General features: G+C 40.2%; 1 protein-coding gene across 1 annotated transcript in view; it reads left to right on the plus strand.

Moving 5' to 3' along the window:
• Positions 1-18,848, plus strand: part of CAMK4 (calcium/calmodulin dependent protein kinase IV) — a 177,223-nt gene that overhangs the window by 101,100 nt on the left and 57,275 nt on the right. The window contains exon 5 of the mRNA XM_086771205.1: positions 10,371-10,443. Coding sequence (XP_086627331.1) covers positions 10,371-10,443 — 73 coding nt within the window. The remainder of the gene's footprint in view (positions 1-10,370; positions 10,444-18,848) is intronic.

Below are 18,848 nucleotides of genomic sequence, written 5' to 3' on the forward strand. Positions count from 1 at the left end.
ATGCAGTGTTACGTCATGTGTTTTGGTTCTGAACACTGGTCAGAGCAGTCCTTTGGACTCTCTATTTCACATGAGCAAGTTACAGTGTCCTCTCTCAGGACTGGCAAAAAAAAAGGTCTGACTTGACTACACCAAGTATGCCCTATTCTCTGAAATCAGAAGACAGCACACAGATTAGTTCTGGTAAAAGTGCTCCCTAATGTCATAACAGCTTATTTACTGTTTCTTGATTTCAACTACAGTAATGATAAAGGGTAGTAATCTAAAAATAAAGAAGTGTGCATTAATGCTCATTTGTAGCCTTTCCAATGTAATTTGATATTTCCTTCCTCTACAGAGCTGTAATAATGGCTTTACACTTTTTTTTTTTTTTTTTTGTGGTCAACGCCTTATTTTCTCTCACTGGACAGAACTGCTCTGTCAGTCAGTATCTACTGACTACAATATTCTCTTCAAGATGAGAGGTACAAATGATTTTTTTTTTGTGAATGTTTGTGCGTAGCATACTACTTATGGCATGGTCAATGTATGCACTTAATATTAGACAAAAAATCAGGCACCAGAGAGAACACACTTGCAGCTTTATAAATGACTAAACGACTCAAGCAATGTTGATGGTGCAATTATAATACTGGCTGGCTTCCTGCCACTCTGTAAATGTGAACTGATGTGACATTAAAGCTTGCCTGGTTCTTAACTCCACTGTGGAAGGCTTTTCACTTAAAACATTTTAATTTAAAATGTCCTCTTGCCTTTTGTTGTTATTACTTGAGATAACATTGCAGGAATTGTGAGCATGGGTGTGTCCTAGTTGGAACAAGCCTGTATGTTGCTAGCCCACTCTGGGAAATGGGCAAGCCTTTTGGAGGTAGGACACATCAGTGCCTGTGAAGCACTTTAGTTTGTTAGGTATTGTTAATACCAAGACTTCTTGTGAATAAAGCATCTCTGACATACGTATTCTCAGTTTTCTGCCACAGCCCCACTGCTGTAATATAGACATACGTGATTTGGATGTCAAACTAGGAGAGATACACCTATGTTGTAGGTCAGCCCCGATCGGGACCAGACTACGCAGTCTCTCTCTCGCTCCCCCCACCTTCCGAGAGAATAGGAGGAGATGATATAAGAAAAACGGCTCAAGGTTTGAGATAAGGAGGGGGAGAAATCCTTAAAGTTACCGTCACGGGCAAAACAGACTCGACTTGGGGAAAAACACTCATTTATTTCTAAAATTAGCAGGAGAATGAGACAGGGAACAAGATAACCTCCCCCGACCCCTCCCTCTTCCCAGGCTTAACATTATCTATACTACCTTCCCCTCCCGAGCGGCACGGGGGGGAGGGAAAAGGGAATGGCGGTTGCGGTCAGTTCATCACGTGTTGTTTTACGCCGCTGTATCATCGTCGGGGGAAGAACTCCTCGCATTCCTCCTCTGCTCCATTGTGGGGTCCCTCCCACGGGCCACAGTCCTTCGTGAAACTGCTCCGGCGTGGGTCATCTCTTCCACGGGGTGCAGTCCCTCTAGAACAGCTGTCCCAGCGGGCCCTCCACAGGCCACAGCCTCCTTCAGGCCTCCACCTGCTCCGGCGTGGGGTCCTCCCCGGGCTGCAGGTAGATCTCTGCCCCTCCGTGGACCTCCATGGGCTGCAGCGGGACAACGCGCTCCACCATGTTCTTCACCACGAGTTGCAGAGGAATCTTGGCCAGGAGCCATATTACTCCTCCCCCTCCTTCTTCACTGACCTTGGTGCCTGCAGCCGTTCCTCACAACAGGCTGGCAGACGTCTCTCAGGATCCTTTTTACATCTTATTCACTTCTCATCTCCTCTCCACTTCTTGCAGCCAGGCCGGGCCGAGTTGGGCCCAATCGGCTGCCCGGCGGGAGGCCAGAGGGTGAGGCCTGCAAGGCCCATGAGGCTCGCGCCTCCCCCTTTCTGCCCCCCGCTCAGCTGCTTCACATCTCCTCCCCCTCTTTTTCTGTTTTCCCCTTCTTAAATACGATATCGCAGAGGCGTTATCATGGGACATTCTGCTACCAATTAGCTCAGCCTTGGCCAGCAGTGGGTCCGCCCTAGGGCTGGCCGAGTCCACTGAACAAAGGGGAGCAACTTCTAGCAGTTTCCTGCAGAAGCTGCCACCTTAGGCCCCCCGTCACTAACAAAACCAGAACAACCTATTAAATAGGCAGCTGATCTAGCCTTAGCTGATTTCCTGAATTATTAACAGTTTTGCTTTCATACTTGTTTGAAATGCAGAGAGGTTTTAACAGCTCTGTGTAGGTGACAAGTTGACGTATATATACCTACAGCCTGTATAGCTGTAGCCTACGTATATGTACCCAAGAAGTCTCTGACTGACCAAAGAACTAATGATGTTTCTTCTATGCCTTGATTCAGCATCTTTCCTGAAATTACAATATTACTTAGGATGCGAGTGCTTTATACATTTTGTTTCTCATTGCTTTTTCTATGTATATTATGACAAGAGCATAAAGAGATGACAAAATGTTTTAGGAAGAAGTACAGTTATCCTAAATATTCAGAGCACCAAAATGCTAGTCCTAAATGATAATTAAGTTGATTTTTAGTGAGGGCCTGAAAAGCAAATCCTTTTCATATAATGTACTTCTCAGGTCAATGTTGAATTTCAGCTGCTGGAGTAAGGTATGTGCCACACATCCATGCACTGTAAGAGGTGCCAAGGCCACCAAGGGAGGACTGGAGCAGATGAACCTGAAATAATCCTGAACTGAATAACAATAATGTGAATACTCTTGCAAATTGTGACATAGAGGGATAGAAGCATAATGTGTATTATGCAAGCAGTGCCCAGTTTGAGAATTTAATGGCCATTTGTTTCACTTTTGTTGGGAAGTAGGCGATGTGCCAGAGTGAGTTTCAGGGCAATGTGTTTAAAATGTTATGGCAGCTAGAGCTGTGCGGGTTTGGCATGAGGACTGGAGCAGGCAGATTGTTCACCTGAGCTCAGAGCATCCTTCAACCATCCTTGGGGGTCCAGGGTTTTGGGTTTTGAATCTTAAACACCTCTGTATTTTCCTATGTAGGCTATTCCAGTGGCTCTGCAGCCTGGTAATTAGGTTCAGCTTCAATACTAGAAAAAACTTTCTTTCTGCAAATTTGGCCAAAATCTGTTTGCCTTGTCCCCAGCAGGTAGAGAGAAGATGATTACTTCCTTCTTTGTAGCAAACTTTCACACAGTGGAGAACTGCAGAGGACTATATATTTGCAATCCCTGCAATCCTTTGTCCCCGGTCATGTTTTTTGTGTCCCAAGTACTGTCCGTTGAACATTCCCACATCTTTCTTATAACATGGTGCCCTTAGATAGACAAAGAAATCCAATGGAAGTCTCACTGGTTCTCAGCAAGGTGGCTTCATCAGTGCCCTCAGTGCTGCTCTTTCCCCCTCCCTGGGTCACTGTCTCCTTTGTAAGCCGCCAGTGATCCTTCTCTTTGCTCCCTCCCTGTTGCTTACCAGGCAGGAACTGTAAAAAGCTGAAATAATTCAGTTTGTTGCATTGCCTCACACAGTCAGTTACACAGAAACTTTTGCTTGAGAGAGAAGTTTGAGCTGCTAGTTCATGAGCACTGTGGTTTCACAACCTCTAGAAACAAAGACTGTTGTTCTTATTTATCTATTGAAATTAAGCTCCGGAAAGATGAACCTGCCTTTTTGAAAATGGTGGGTACTGAATTGTTTCTACTAATTTCACTGCAGAAACTTGAGTGATTGCTACTTTTGAAGGTGTGGCCATTTATTTAGTCTTATCCATGCTTTTAATGTATAATCCACTGTAAATGGACTAGTTCTAATACTGAAATGCAAACAACTCCACAGTGTGAAGAAATTGTATTTATAGTAGCAATATTAAATGATGGCTAAATATTGCCAATTTTAGAGTAACTATTTAGATTGATTAGCACATATCAACCTGAAGGGAAGCAAGAAACAGACTTTATCTGCTCAGATTTCAGGCAAGGCTGGAGGACGGGTAGAGTGGCCGCTGTGGAAGGGAAGCAGGGAAGTAAAGCTAAGAATAGAACTAGTCCATTTAGGATGTGGGGGAGGAAGAAGTAAGTTTGTTAAAGTGAGTAAGATTTCAAATTTTCTTGATCACAAGGAGTCACAAGAACAGCTTGTGTTAAAAGTTGTAGGAGTAGTCATTGCACTGGATTCCCATACCCAAAAAAACCAAAAGAGACTTTGGTTTCTGGGTGAGGGAGCTGGTAAAACACCCACTTCTTGTACCATTTTGTTCCCCTTCCGTGGTACTTTTTCTACCCCCCTGGCACTCTCGATTACTAGTTTCAGGAGTTGTTACGGTGCAAGGCTTGGAGTGTCTCTGCCCAGGGAAGGAGGTACAACCCCTCCTTGGTTTTCACTGAGAGGTCTCACTGACGGCGCAACATCCAGTGCTGACTGAGAATTTAAGCTATTGGCAGTCTTGCATGAAGAGACGTGTGCTGTCAGTGACAATCCCAGTCTAGCATCCTCTGGCACTGGATGAGTCTTCTGCTTGTTCAAAGTGGTTTACTGGGTGGTTTTGAGTCCTTTTTAACACCGTAGCTGAATTTGGAAAGATCTGGCCCTCTGTTTTGTTATTCATTGAAAAATCAAACCCGAAGCCTAGTCCTTTCCTTCTGTAATGAAATGTTCACTTGTTTCTTTTTGTAGGAGACTGATTGCTTCCACTTGTTGCCTAACATACTTGTCATTAATCCCCAGATACATGTATTCCGGTCAATTCTAAAATTGTATATCAATATAATTTTAGCACTGCTCTGAAAATTGATTCTAAAATGGTAAGTTGGAATTCCCCATCTCTTTCCTCATTGATTTTCAGACCAAATGTGTTTACTTTAGCAATAAGCACATTAGTTGCACTCTTCCTTTTATTTTTTTCCTACCAGTAATAAAGTTTCTGCAGAGCAAGTGTGGCCACTACCTGCCTCCCTTTACTGTGACATCCCGCTGCTTTCAGTGGCTTCACACAGATGTGGTAAATTAAAGCATAGTACGAAGTCCTAAGAAGAATGTTCCAAGAGGAGTAAAATCCAGTGCATGGTCTTCCCAAATTATACTGCAAGCTGCAGAAGTATGGTGAACGCTGGTAAGGGTTCATGCATCTGCTGGTGTAGACTCTGATGAAGATGTGCATAATGGAAACATTACAGGCAACATAGCGAGCATTGCACTTCTGTGGTACAGAGAGACTACACTGAAAACCATCTGCAAAATTAAAAGATTTATATTGCCAGAAAACTTGCAGTACTCAGAGGGAACAGAAATGCTAAAAAGGCTGGATGGAAGTTGGCAAGCATTTCTGCAAATTATTAAACACTTAAATGCGTACATGTGTTTGACGATCACATGGAAGCTGCCAAATCTCAGCTACCTGCTGTGTATAAGAGGGTATGCATCACAAGAAATATATTATTGTGTTTCTACAGGCTTGCTGGGCAGTGTGATGCTAAGGGTGGTTTTGCTCAGTAATAAATTTTTTCTAGCTCCTTTACCTGACAGCACAAGGCTTTTCCACCTCTGAGCTTCAGCAGCAGCTGAGAAGACGTTACCCTTGCTTTGGTGGGGCAACCGTGGCCTCTGGGCCAGGGGGTGCAGTGGGGTGGCCTCTGCCCAGCGACGGGACCCTGCTGTCAGGCAGAGATGTGTCTCAGCACCACAGGGAGTGGAGCTGTTCCCAAGGCGCATCTCCATCTCCAGCAGTGGTGGGAAGGAGGAGTGAGGAGGGGCCTTTGGGAAATACTTCCCTGCTTCTCTTTATAGAAAGAGGTGGATTTGTTTTGTATATGTTCACATGTGCTTGGAAAAATAAGACTAAATCAGGTGGTGTTTTAGGAGACCTGTAGCTTAGTGTCCATCAGGACATACACTGCTAGATGGGTGTCTTGCCATGTACAAGTATAAACTGAATCAGCGTATTTCAATAAATGTGTACATGCAAGCATGAAAAAGTTATTCTACACAAATGTGATTAGGATATGAATCTTTTATTTCATCAACATTGCATTTTTGTTGGCTCTAGTATGTCATCTTTGATTTGAAGCTCTGTCTTGAATTTCCTGGATGTTTGCAACACCAAATTCAGTGGATTTCCAAGCTTCTACTTCCTTTAGCTTTAAGCATTTCTGTATCCCTTCTTCTGGATTCCCTGCTGTCTTCCTCATAGTTTTTCTCTCCAGCACTCTTTTGGCCTACTTGGCTCTTTGATTTGCATATCAAAGAGAGTATTTAATTAGTTCCTTATTGTTGCTGTTCCTGTCTTTCTGTCCTCTCAACAAAGGTTTAATCTTTCTTCATCCATGCTTAAAGACCATTCTGTAAACTAGGTATAAATAATTAGTTTTGCCTCCTTAATAAGAGAATAAGACATTTCTACAAATTTCCTTCCCATTATGGAAAAAAGGGCAATGAGTCATTGTTAATCTGCAGGCTCAAATTGAAAGAAACCTTGTAAAGAAGCTTCAATAGTCTCATGTAGGAGTGTTATTATAATAAAGCAAATTGGCACACCTACTATTTATCTTATGTAAACTAACGCAGGGAGGATGCAAAAAATAGGTATGCAAATGATCCCTCAGCATTATTACAGGACCTAAACTACTTCTTCCAGTACTCTTCCTTACTGCCTAGTAGCCAGGTTTTAGTTTTAAAGCAGAGTGTCCTTAGAAATAAATTTTCATCTTTAGCAAGGAGTAGGTCTTTTTTTTTTTTTTTCATTTATTGCTGTTACAGAAGATTAGGTTTCCTACTTGCTAGATTATTATTAATTAAGAATTAGATTTGTATTCTCAATAAGTCTGAATTTTAGACTTCTGAAAAACTAGAAAGTTAACTGCATGTGACATAAGCTGTAATTGGCTTGTCAGTGCATGTTATTCACATGTAACATCATGAGTCATGTGGGCTGAAAAATAATCCTGCAGTTGGTTTATTGCTCTCCTAAAATATGGACTCACACTTCATTACATTTATTTATTGTAAATTTTAAATTCATAATGGCTTCATCTTCAGTGTCTGTGCACTTCTTCTGTTGTGTGTTTAATGTAAATAATAAGAGCAGTTATCTATCCTTACTGACATACAGTTGCCTAAATCAGGGTGGACTGATCTTCTACCTACTGTGGTCAAGAGGGCAGTCCTGAGCATCTCTGTTGTTTCCAGTGGTCAAGTAATTGGTGGTTTTCTTTCCTGCATTGGTTGGACATTGACAGAAAGCTAAGAACCTCATCTTTTATTTGATTTTGTTGAGTAGAGGAAAATACAAAGAAGCTGGCTGCATCTAAGAGATGTCTTTTGTTTTCCCTCAGGTTTATCTGTTTGAAAAAGAAAGGATAGAACTGTAAAATGAGAAATTTCTTGGATGAAGGGAGAAATGTAAATTGAGTTGTAACTGTATTGCTATGTATTTATCTGATCTTAGTCATGTGTGTTGGAAAATCAGAGAATTTCAAATTCTATTGAAACCTTAAAACCTTCTGCCTCACACGTTTCTGAGGTCAGGTGCACAAGGTCATCCTGCAGCTGTTGAACTCAAGGCATGGAAGGTGGCCCATTCCCAGGGGACACAGCCTGAGTGATGGTGGAATTAAACCCGGAATGCTCCTGGCAGCTCAGCCTGTGTGCAGCACTTTCCCAGCAGCAGCCCTGCAATGCCTGTCTTTTTTTCTGTGGTGTGTTGTAGAATATATTCCAAAGTCTATGGCAGTTGTGATCAAATTTGAAGTTTTGCTATGATCTCCTGTGCCCTACTAAAAATTACAAGCTTAACAGAATTATTATGTGAATGTGTTTAATACATGGAGTCTTGTAAAACAAGGACACTGTTTTTGTGCACTGCCTCTAGTGCCATGGTCAGAGGAGCAAGTTAGCACCCAAAATACCAGCAGGGAAGGGGAAAGGTGGGATGGAGGCAAGGTTTGTATTCCCAGAAATGCTTATGGATGCTACAGACAGGAACCAGCTGGCTAATACTAAATACTTTATTTGAATTAAAAAGGAGGAGGAAGGCAAACCAGTATTTTCAGGGGAGGAAAGACCCAAGCAAGAGAGTCACTGGGGCTCAGGTCTCGCAATGTAACCTACAAGAGGAGGATAATTCAGCCTGAAATAACTCAGAAGGAATCTTACTTTCAAGCATGATGTAACCTTTTATTGTGTAATTTATAATTTTTTCATAACCTCTTTCCTAAACTTGAGGCTAAAAGCCTAACATAATACCTTATTGAGTAAACTTTGCTTTGTTTTTTGTGGTGTTCAAGTAAAGCTCTCCCTGATGGTTTCAACAGATGACCAAAACAGAGGAAGGGCTGGAGGTACAAAAATGCAAAGGAGGTAAAGCAGGGTTGGTAGCTGAAGGGCTGCCAGGGGAAAAAAAAAACCTTTTAGAAATAAGTGCATGTAATTATGCAGCCAAGAAATCATGAAGTGAATAGTGAAATAGAAGAACTTCTGCTTGTGAGGGATTGCTTGTTATTACCGATGCCACATGAATAGACTTAGTTATCTGTGAACAGAATGAGTGTAAAGGTAAAATAGTTGCAGCTGGTTAGAAATATCCCTCTAATAACTATTTTTCGCAGTGCCATACTTGTTACATCTGTTTCTGGTGAATTATTATCTTTGTATTGTTTCTTATTGCACTTAATTGTCTAAGCAGTACGTAATAATGCTTTTCATATGTATATTAGCCCAGACCTTTCCTGTCGGCTTTTGTAAAGCTCTAAGGAGTTGCACTGAAGGTAGCTCAGTATGCGTCTGTTATTTTGGAGAAGAGAAGTGATGAAAAGATATTGCAAAACAGGGGAAGTGTGGAGAAAGGAGTATACCCTTCTTGCCACAAGCAGAATCTGTTTCTGGGCCCTGAGGCAGAAAGTCTTTCCAGCGACTTTTGACGTCAGATGTTATCAGCGTCTTGCTTTCCTGCTTCATGAGGTTTTTAGGGCATTGTTTTGTAAAACTGGCTTGTGTGCTTGCAGGAGATAATTTTATAGAATGTCTCATAGTACTACAGATTCTGTTTCTAGATGTCCGTCTTATGTTTTCTTGGGCTTTGAAAAATGAATGCGGTATAAAATGAAAACTTCAAGATCTGACCTTTAAGGTAACTCTCTGAGGAAGAATTACTGTAATTCGCAAATACTGTCTGTAGTTAAATGCAACAATAAGAAGACTGTTGAGGCCTTAAATGGAGCTTTAGTACATGTTGACTTCTTCTATGTCATTGTGCCAGCCTGTATCTTCTGCTGACTCTGTTTAACTGAACTGTGCATTTATGTCATATTTCATTCTGTAATGGCAGTTCTTGGAGAAGATGCGATGCAAATCCTGAGTTGGCCACCAGACCCTGTGCCAGGGTTGGTGTTCTTCTAAGAGGTGCAGTAGCACAGCTGAGCTTTGGAAGCCAATCCAGAAATGGGCATTAACCCTTGCTGCACTTTCTGTGCAGTTTAGCATACAACATGTTGAAATGCACCACTTCAGAACATTACAGGAGTACTTTCTTTATTAATCTTTTTGTCATAGTAATATTCCAGAGAGATAACATTGTTAAAGAAGAAAGTTGAGGTCTTGTTTGTTTTTACAAGGTTGAACAGATGTGAAAGCCAAGGGAGAAAGAGAACTGGACTTGCAGGATCTTCAGAACTCATAAATATTGCTGAACTCACCATAAACTGCACATGGTCAGCACATTTACAAAATCAAGCTATTATCTGTCATCTATAAAAAATAAACATAGCATACTGGGTATTTACAATAATAAGAAAAAAAAAGGTGGTTTTAGTTTTAATGAAACCATGTTTCTTTGACTGCAGAGCCCCCAGTTTTCTACTGATGGGGGAAGAAAAGGCAATTATTCAGCCCATTATACTTGAGGGATAATTCGAAGCTAGTGAATTTTTACACCAATCCTTTCTCTTGAATAATTCAGATCTATGTGTGCATAGCACAGTGCTTTTATTTAATAACTAAATAAATAAATAAGAGGGGAGGGGAAGCTTGAATTAAATATAAAAGTTAAAAAGCAGTTCCGAAAGGATACCTAATTTTGTCTGAGTGTAGTTGAGATTCCCTGAATTTTAGAAAATTCTAAAACCTTTCAATTGAATGTGTATATATTATGAGCTTCTTACCTAGTTGATATTTTATCTCCAGTTTTTCATTTAACTGGAAAAGGGTTGTTTTCTGTTCTTTAGGAGGTACTCCAGAGTCCTAGTTATATTTAAATTTGATAGTTTTCTGGCTCATTCAAAAGAAGCTTTTGCCTACACGGCTTATTTACCTCAATGCATAATCCTGAACACAATTTCTCTTGTTACTTTTTCTGTAGGATTGTGGAAAAGGGTTACTACAGTGAAAGAGATGCTGCTGATGCTGTTAAACAAATCCTGGAGGCGGTTTCTGTGAGTATTATCTAGCATCATATCCTTAATCTTTCACCTATAATGGCTCAATAAATACTTACATGTGAAAGAAAGCAGAGTTCACTGGAGACAATCCACACAAGTTCCCTCCTGTAATTAATTTGGTACTTTTTTTTTTTTGAGTTGGTGGCAGTTAAGGTTGAGAAGTGACTTTGGATGGCAGTCAGCAATACATTTAATGCTTTAAGTCATCTGTCACAGTGTAGTGCGTGCTCTGTCCAGTCTCAAAAACCTGTAGAGTTCAGCACTGATCGTTTTAGCCTCAAAAGTAATTTGAAATCACTGGCACTTTTGTAGTCTCTCATTCATTTTTTTTGGTAGATATGTCACAGTAATTTATTCAGACTCTTAAACAAAAGCGAGTGCATTACTTTTCCTCTCAGCTTAAAAGGATAATAGATGGACTGAACATGTTAACTGGTGCAAAGAATTACAAGAACTCGAGTTAGAGACTCCTGCAGAATATTGCCATGAAAATAGGCTTCATTTGCAGTGATTGCCTGGAGGTGAGCCATCACATTTTTTTGCCACTGTGCAGGAGTATTTATACAAATGAGTCTCATTGCAAGGAAGTGTAGACTACTGTGAAAGTGGATAGTGTAGGTTACAACATATCTAACCAAAAATCAATTCTCACTGTTCTTCAAATTGCACATACTTACGTAGAATTACAGTAATACTGAGACAGATCAGAATAAAGTTTGATGCCAGTAGTTTGTGCAGTTCCTAATATACCTTCTTCCTCTGTATTTTGTGTGGTTTTCAAACATTTGAATTTCACATTCTGTCACTTAGAGAAAGGTATAAAGATTTTTTTGAGACAAGGGGATGAATGCCTCTAGTGGCTACATGCAGTATTTCTGTACATTATCCGTACTTCTCAGTCACTTGTAGGTCTTCCACCAGATGTTCACCAAACCAGCAGTCAGATGCTAGGAAAGTACTTAAGAAATTAATTTGTTAAATGTCTAGTTTATATGCTAGCACTGATCACTTCCAGTGCAGAAGAGAGGTGACATGTTGGACAAGAAAAAACAGCCCAGTTGGGACACTCGGAGCATTTCAGACAAATAGCAATATAGAGGTGATTTTACTTTGTGAAACTTAGATGTTAGCAAGGCTTAAGGAAAGATAGATGCTATCGATTTTGCCTTCTGCTGTGCCTGGCTGTCTGACTTCAGAGTCAGCAGGAGATATTTTGGATTTTGTCCAGTGGCACTCTGTGATTGTCTTTAGCAGCTGTTTGGGGTGAAGCAGCCAGGTAGCAGAAAGACTGTAAAGATTTTGGAGCAGACACAAGTGCTCAGAGGTGTGCAAACAGTGCAGATGGGATGTGACTGATTTTGGGTGTATTCCCAGACTGTCAGACTTTTCAAACAAAAAAAACAACGGTTGATCACATGATAAAAAGAAAGGTCAGCCTGAAGGGCTCTTTTGAAGGATGGTAGTGGTGAGGCAGGATCTGTACAGATCATCCACAGAGATACAATGTCAAAAGTTGTCCTCAGGAAAGGACTGGTGATGATGATTGACCTCTGTGGAGGGTACCTAGAGGTAAGGAAAAGTTAATGTGGTTACAGCAGTAATGCAATTATTCAGAAGGAATGGGCCAACTTGAGTATATTTACATATATACAAAGTATATAACAAAATACCCCATTGTGAAAAACTCCTATAAGACATGTTTTGGTATTATTTGTGAGCCTGTTCACAGTAAATAAGATGTGAGGACTGTGGTAACCAGACATACTGCAAGACTGTCATGTTCATGCTACTTTCTGAATAATCTGATGCTTACTGAGTTACTTTCATCCAAAGCAACCTAAATTATTTATTTTATTTTAGCGAACAGCATAGTGCATTTGTATAAACTTCTTAAAATTGGGTCAGATTATTATTTTATGACCAATTTTTTCTTCCAGTCAAAGTGCCCCAATTAAGATGTTTCTACATTACTTATCATTCTTTTGCAAAAATGATGATGAAGTTTTTCTGAAAGATGTTTCAGAAGATGTTTCAGCTCTTTATTTTAAACATCGGGAACCAGATGAAAATCTTCAGCTTCTGTGAATTGTAGTAGCTTGATTGAAAACAATTGAACAGTGGTGTACGAAAGCTAAAATGCTGACCTTTATATGAGATTGCAATAGTTCATATTTTCATGGATACTTGTACTAGATTCCTAGCTAGGATGGACTCTGTTGACCTTTTACTCTTATGTCTGACACTGAACATCTAAGACAAAGCTGGGAAAGTGGCCGTTCCCAACTTGGCATCTTTGCAGGGCAGCTGAAATACTGTGGTAGATTGGGGCTGTAAACTTGACAAAATGGTGTTTGTGAGCAGAACAGAAGTTATTGTTGGAAACTGGAAAGTACTGCTGCAGCAGAGTAATCTTTTGTGTTGGTTTTGTTTAGGGAGGTGGCAGCTTCTGTAAGAAGCTGCTAGAAGTTTATCTTTTGTCCAGTGGACTTGGCCGGGCCTAGGGTGGACACACTGCTGGTCAGGGCCGAGCCAATCAGTAGCAGAATGTTCTGTGATAACGCCTCTGTGATAATGTGTTTAGGAAGGAGAAAAATAAAAAAAAAAAGAAAAGAGAAGAAGTGAAGAAGCTGAAGCAGGGGCAAAGGGAGAGGTGCAACCATTGTGGGCCTTGTGGCCCTCACCCTCTGGCCTCCCGCTGGGCGGTCATCTGGGCCCAACTCAGCCCGGCCTCCCTACAAGAAGTGGAGAGGAGATGTGAAGAGAACCTGAGAGGCATCTGCCTGAGCCGGTTGTGAAGAATTTCTTGTGAGAGGAACGGCTGCAGACACCAAAGTCAGTGAAGAAGGAGGGGGAGCAGTAATGCTGCTCCCGGCAGAGATTCCCCTGCAGCCCGTGGTGCAGCCCATGGTGAGGCCGGCTGTGCCCCTGCAGCCCATGGAGGACCTCGCGCCGGGGCAGGTGGATGCCTGAAGGAGGTTGTGGCCCGTGGAGGGCCCGCTGGGACAGCTGTTCTGGAGGGGCTGCACCCCGTGGAAGAGATGACCCATTCCGGAGCAGTTTCACAAAGGACTGTAGCCCATGGGAGGGACCCCAGGCTGGAGCAGGGGAGGAATGTGAGGAGTTCTTCCCCCAAGGAGGAAGGAGCAGCGTAAAGCGACACGTGATGACCTGACTGTAACCCCCCATTCCCTCTTTCCCCCTGTGCCACTCAGGGCGGGGTAAGGAGGTAGAGATAATTGACATTAAGCCTGAGAAGAGAGAGGGCTGGGGGGAAGTTGTCTTGTTCTCTTCCACAATCATGCTGCTTTGGTTTTAATAAGAAATGAATAGTTTTCCCCAAGTCAAGTCTGTTTTGCTCGTAATGGTAACTTTAAGAATCTTTCCCTGTCCTTATCTCAGATCTCGAGCCTTTTTTCTTGTATTATCTCTCTCTATTCTATCTCTCCCTATTCTCTCAGAGGGTGGAGGAAGTGGAGGAAGTGAGTGAGAGACTGTGTAGCTTGATCCCGAGTGGGGCTAAACTACTGACGCGCGGATCAAACTCTACAACTCTGAGAGAGTTAAAACAACATCTTTGCAGAGTAAAAAGAAATATATCCATAGATCATTCTTAAAACCAAATAATTGTGCAATCTGCTTAATAGACCGTGCCAACAAATACCGTCCTGGGACCAGGTAGTCATTTTGACCTCTGCAGTTTTTTAGAAATTGCTCTTAGCAAGAGAAGCGAAGCATTCATCCTTCCCTTTGCTGAACTCTCTTGAACCAGTCTATCTACTTGCTTTACAAATCCCTTGTTAAGGGCTGTTACTGTAGTAATGTATTTATTCTCACAAGGGATCATTAACATGAGGAGGTATTATGTCTTCATTTAGCAAAGGTTGTTTTGAGACACTACTAAACAATTTAATCAAAAGTCTAAAGTGGGATTTTAAAAGCATTTTTGTTCAATTCTTTTTGAAATTGTTAAACTAAATGGACTAATACTCTTAATAAAGAAAAAAGAATCTCATAAAGCATCTGGGAATGTCTGTTTCTTGTAATGTCTGAGTTCCTGTAAGCCTACCTCTGACTAGCTTACCAAGAGTTAAGCAAGCAGGTAAAGTAGCACACAGAAAATGAATCTTAATCTTCCAGGTCACAAACCAGCATAAACATTTCAGACATCTGTCCTCCCAAGAACAGAGGAAATAACAAAACCAGTAGTGTTTTGAAGACCACCACATGCGTTTTGCCCTTTTCTGCCGGTTACATCTGAGACGATGTTCCCAGTCCATGACTGTATTTGCCCTAAGTGGGAACAAATTACCTTTTTTTTCTCTCTTCTGCACCTTTGCCTTTTCCATTTTTCTTCCATTGTTCTTCAAGCTGGGAGAGAGCTTCATTCATAAGATAAAAGGCTTGTACAAAACTAGGGCAAACCAGTGTTCATCTTTTTAGCTCTTTCACTGCACTGTGCAGAACAGGTAGGGAGGTTTTGTTACTACCTGACATCTCAGAACAGGGTGAATTTCATCCCTGAGAGAGGATGCATTTGAGGGCAGTCTCTTGGGATATTGTTATCCTTTTTCTTCTTCTTAGAGGACCAGTTGTATACAGTGTGGATTTCTTGCACGCTTATTCTGGTAGCAGTTTTTCTATTTCATGTAATTCATGGATTTCCATACACGGATGTCCTGAGGCCAGATCTTCACTGCTTGACTTGCAGAATGAGTTATTGATGCTATGGAATTCAAGTAATCCTTGAAATATTGGTCAGAAAAAGACATACACTTTTTCTGAAAGAGAGATCTACTTTTTAGCTGGTCAAACTTAAGAAAATGACACTGATTTTTTAATATGTACTTTCAAAGTCTTTTATTTGTCACTAAAAATAAACTGTGTTCCTTATTGCCTGCTCTACATTAGTGTTAAAATGATAGGTTTCTGCTTGAAGATTAAACTACTCTTTTAATTATATTTAAATTAAAAATTATTTTTAACAGTTTACTTTCTGTAATTAGAGTACTTACTAGCATACATTCTATATGTAGTTTTGAACTCATCCAGCAGTCTGTAAGTTAATTTCCCATCACATTTATAACAGCTTGTTTTCTTATGACTGGCCTTTATCTTGTCTAGATGGGAACATTTTCCTGAAGCTATATGTGGGACCCACTCCATTTTCATTTCTATTTTTTATTTCCATTTTCTACCACTTCAAGCTTCATTGTGTGCCTGCACTTCTATTCAGTTCCTTGTCAGCTTAAATTCACAGGGAGCATGCTGAATTCTCAGTTGTGATTGCAAAGACTGAGGGCACTTAGCCACTTGCAGGTTTTAGAGATAAAATCTAGATTAAAGATTTCTATTTCAGTGAACTTTGATCTGTCCAATAATGAGCTGTATGATGGTAGGTAAGAACACACTGCAGATCTACAGCTTGCAAGTATATTTCACAGACCCTGAGGCACTGGTGTTTCTAACAATTAGAGCTTAGACAAAATGAGGTAATCAGACTTTTAAAGACTGAGACCCAAGAGAATTGATTAATGTGTTTTGGGGGTTTGACATTCAAAGAAAAGTGGACATTAGATAAGGATGAATAAAAGGTTTCATTTTTTCTATACAATCATTGAGTTCGTGCTTGCTGGAGATAGAGATGACCAATGGATTTTAGTTTTAGCCACCAGCTACAAGGTGAACTTAACCAAGGTATAAACATCACAGAAATCTGAAATTTTGAACACAGCAAACATGTTACATTATCAATATATACTTAGCCAGGCCTGAAAAGGCACACTGTTATGAAGATTAAGTGTGTTGAGATAAATAGGGAAGAAACCTGGGGCTCAACTCTGTAGAAATTGGAGTTAAATTCCACAAAAGAGAATGGCAGGGATGCTTAGGTATTACAACACAGGACAAAGATCTGTGTGAAATGGTAACAAAATTTGGGAATACTGTGTTAAAGGAGGAATTTCATGCATGATTGTAGATATTGAAGAACATTGACTTCCTCTCTTTAGAAGATTTTTCAAACTATTTTAATTAAAAATTCTGGTCAGCTAATATGCACTCATTCATCACATTTCATTCCTTTGTGTAGCTCACATGTTCAGCGATGTTCACTCCTAGCAGCATACTTAAAGAACTGGGGTTTTGTAAAATACTGTCCTTGCTTACAGATTGCTGATGTCAAAAATTTCATGTTAAGGACATTTGCATGGCTTGTGGCAGTAGGCGTTGAACAAATTGTGCATATGAAGCTCTGTGGAGCTGTGCAGAAACCAAGTAAATGCTTTTATCCGTTTCCAGTTAAATGCCTAGCTGGAATTATGTTCAAGTGGATAAGGGATTTGCATACGTACATGATATGCAAGCATGCCATACATAAATCTAAGAGCATTTTGCAAATTATACTGAGAGCAGCCACTTTTTATTCAAATAAATTTACTTAAATTGGTGTAAAGCTCTAATTGCAAATTGGGCTTTGTCATGTATTAAAACATTGAAATTATTACTATTATTTTATATTTTCTTTTGCTTAATTGAAAGTTATTTTGTTTTCTAAAATTAAAATTATTGTAGAGCTTAAAACTTTGTACATGTCTCTGACCTAGGAAATTATTATAAACTTCACTTCACCCAGGTGGTTTCCCTATACTCAAGGACATAAATGCATAGTTGCATAGTTATATTCTCTAGGCAAGGTACATGAAAATTGATGTCATGCGTGTTATTTTGTGAAGTCCTGATTATTATAAAGGCTGTTGGCGGGAGAGGGGAAGGAGAGCAGGCAGTTTCCACATCAACCCTACTGGCCGGTTTTGCAGCCCGTGCCTCAATCGTTGCTTCCCATCAAGGCCATGACCAAAAGTGGTTTCTCTGATGGGCTGCATGCCTTTTTCTCCGTCACATGCAACATGCCAAATTTCCACTCTTCCCTGCACCCACACAAATCAACATATGTTTCCAACCAGCTCACTCAGTTAAAAAGGCAACACAATAGAATTACTTTCTTTTGTATGGCATATTTTTTAGCTTTAAAGCATCTTACCTAGTACAAAAGTCACTTTTAACTTGTATATGATTGACAGTAGATCAAACAGATGTCCTGAGGAATATATCCTAATATGTAAGCCTCCATAATGGCAATTTTATCTACTTCTATTAAGTTACTTTTGTGGATGTGACAAAATTATATACACATATTATATTATACTCAACATGACAGCAGTTGTAATGATTATTAACTGTGTATACAATGGTTGTACTTCATGAGTTATGAAGAAATACCTGGCCTAAAGATGGATATGTAAGCGAAGTGACTTTCAAATAAGTCTCAAAGCAATGTGTCTTTGTTATGGAAATTAAGACAAGGAATGTCACAGCAGATTCACTGGTTGTACTAACTGATTTAACAAAGTTTGGGTAATTGACAGGTATTCTGAATTCCCTGTAAAGTCTTGTCCTGAGGCAAGATAGGAGACAGTGACTGAATAGAATTCTATTACAGGGATAGCTTATGGCAAAGAGTTTTACAGTGCACTTGAAGTGACAGTAAGGGAAGAGAATGTATATAATAATAATTTTACTATTTATAACCATTTACACTTATAAAATTATAATTATATTTGTATAGGCAAATCACAGCATGAGAAAAAATACAGAGATTAATCTCCGTAATAAGAAGTGTATACTGTTGGATGTGATCTTGCTTGCAGCCTCTTGAAATAGAATAAACACCCGCTTGAATAGTGTCTGCAGAATAAAGAGGTTCTAGACTTCCATAAAAAAAAAGCATGCCTCATATGCATGATAAACCCTGTATTTCAAGGTAGGTGTCAGACAGAGAAGAGGAATGAAATAAGAGGGGAGTCTTTTGTTTGCTCACATATACCTTCTTATAACTGCAGTCAGTGAAGGCAGGCAGGACCAATGGTTAGATTCGTATCAAGGTGTGCTTTGCAAGTCAATCATATACATTCTTCCCTTGAATCTGGGCTGTGAGTTTTCCTATGGACATGACACGCAACTTAATGACTTGTAGGCAAAAGTAATAGTATCCATCCTAAGGCATTATTGCTGGGGTTTTTTTAATTAAAAAAAAAAATCACCATTTGATATATTCCAGGCACAAAGTGTTTATTTCTTCAAAATTTGTTTGTGAGGTTTGAAGGTGAATCCTCTCAGAGAGGAGTAATTTAACACGTCATGTACAGAGATGGCTCCATGGAAGCCAGGAAATAATCTCAGTCTTTTCTTCCCTTTGGTGACAACATTTTAACAAGGGCTTCTTGAGTCTCTGAGGGAGACCTTTCTAGCACACATTGCTGTCAAGAATAAACAAGCAAGTAGGTAAACTGTCAAGTTATGTAGGAAACCTATTGAAGTGCTGCCACTGCCTGGGAGAGGAA

This window comes from Chlamydotis macqueenii, chromosome Z (genome assembly GCF_036417535.1).
Source record: "Chlamydotis macqueenii isolate bChlMac1 chromosome Z, bChlMac1.mat, whole genome shotgun sequence".
Taxonomy (NCBI): Eukaryota; Metazoa; Chordata; class Aves; order Otidiformes; family Otididae; genus Chlamydotis; species Chlamydotis macqueenii.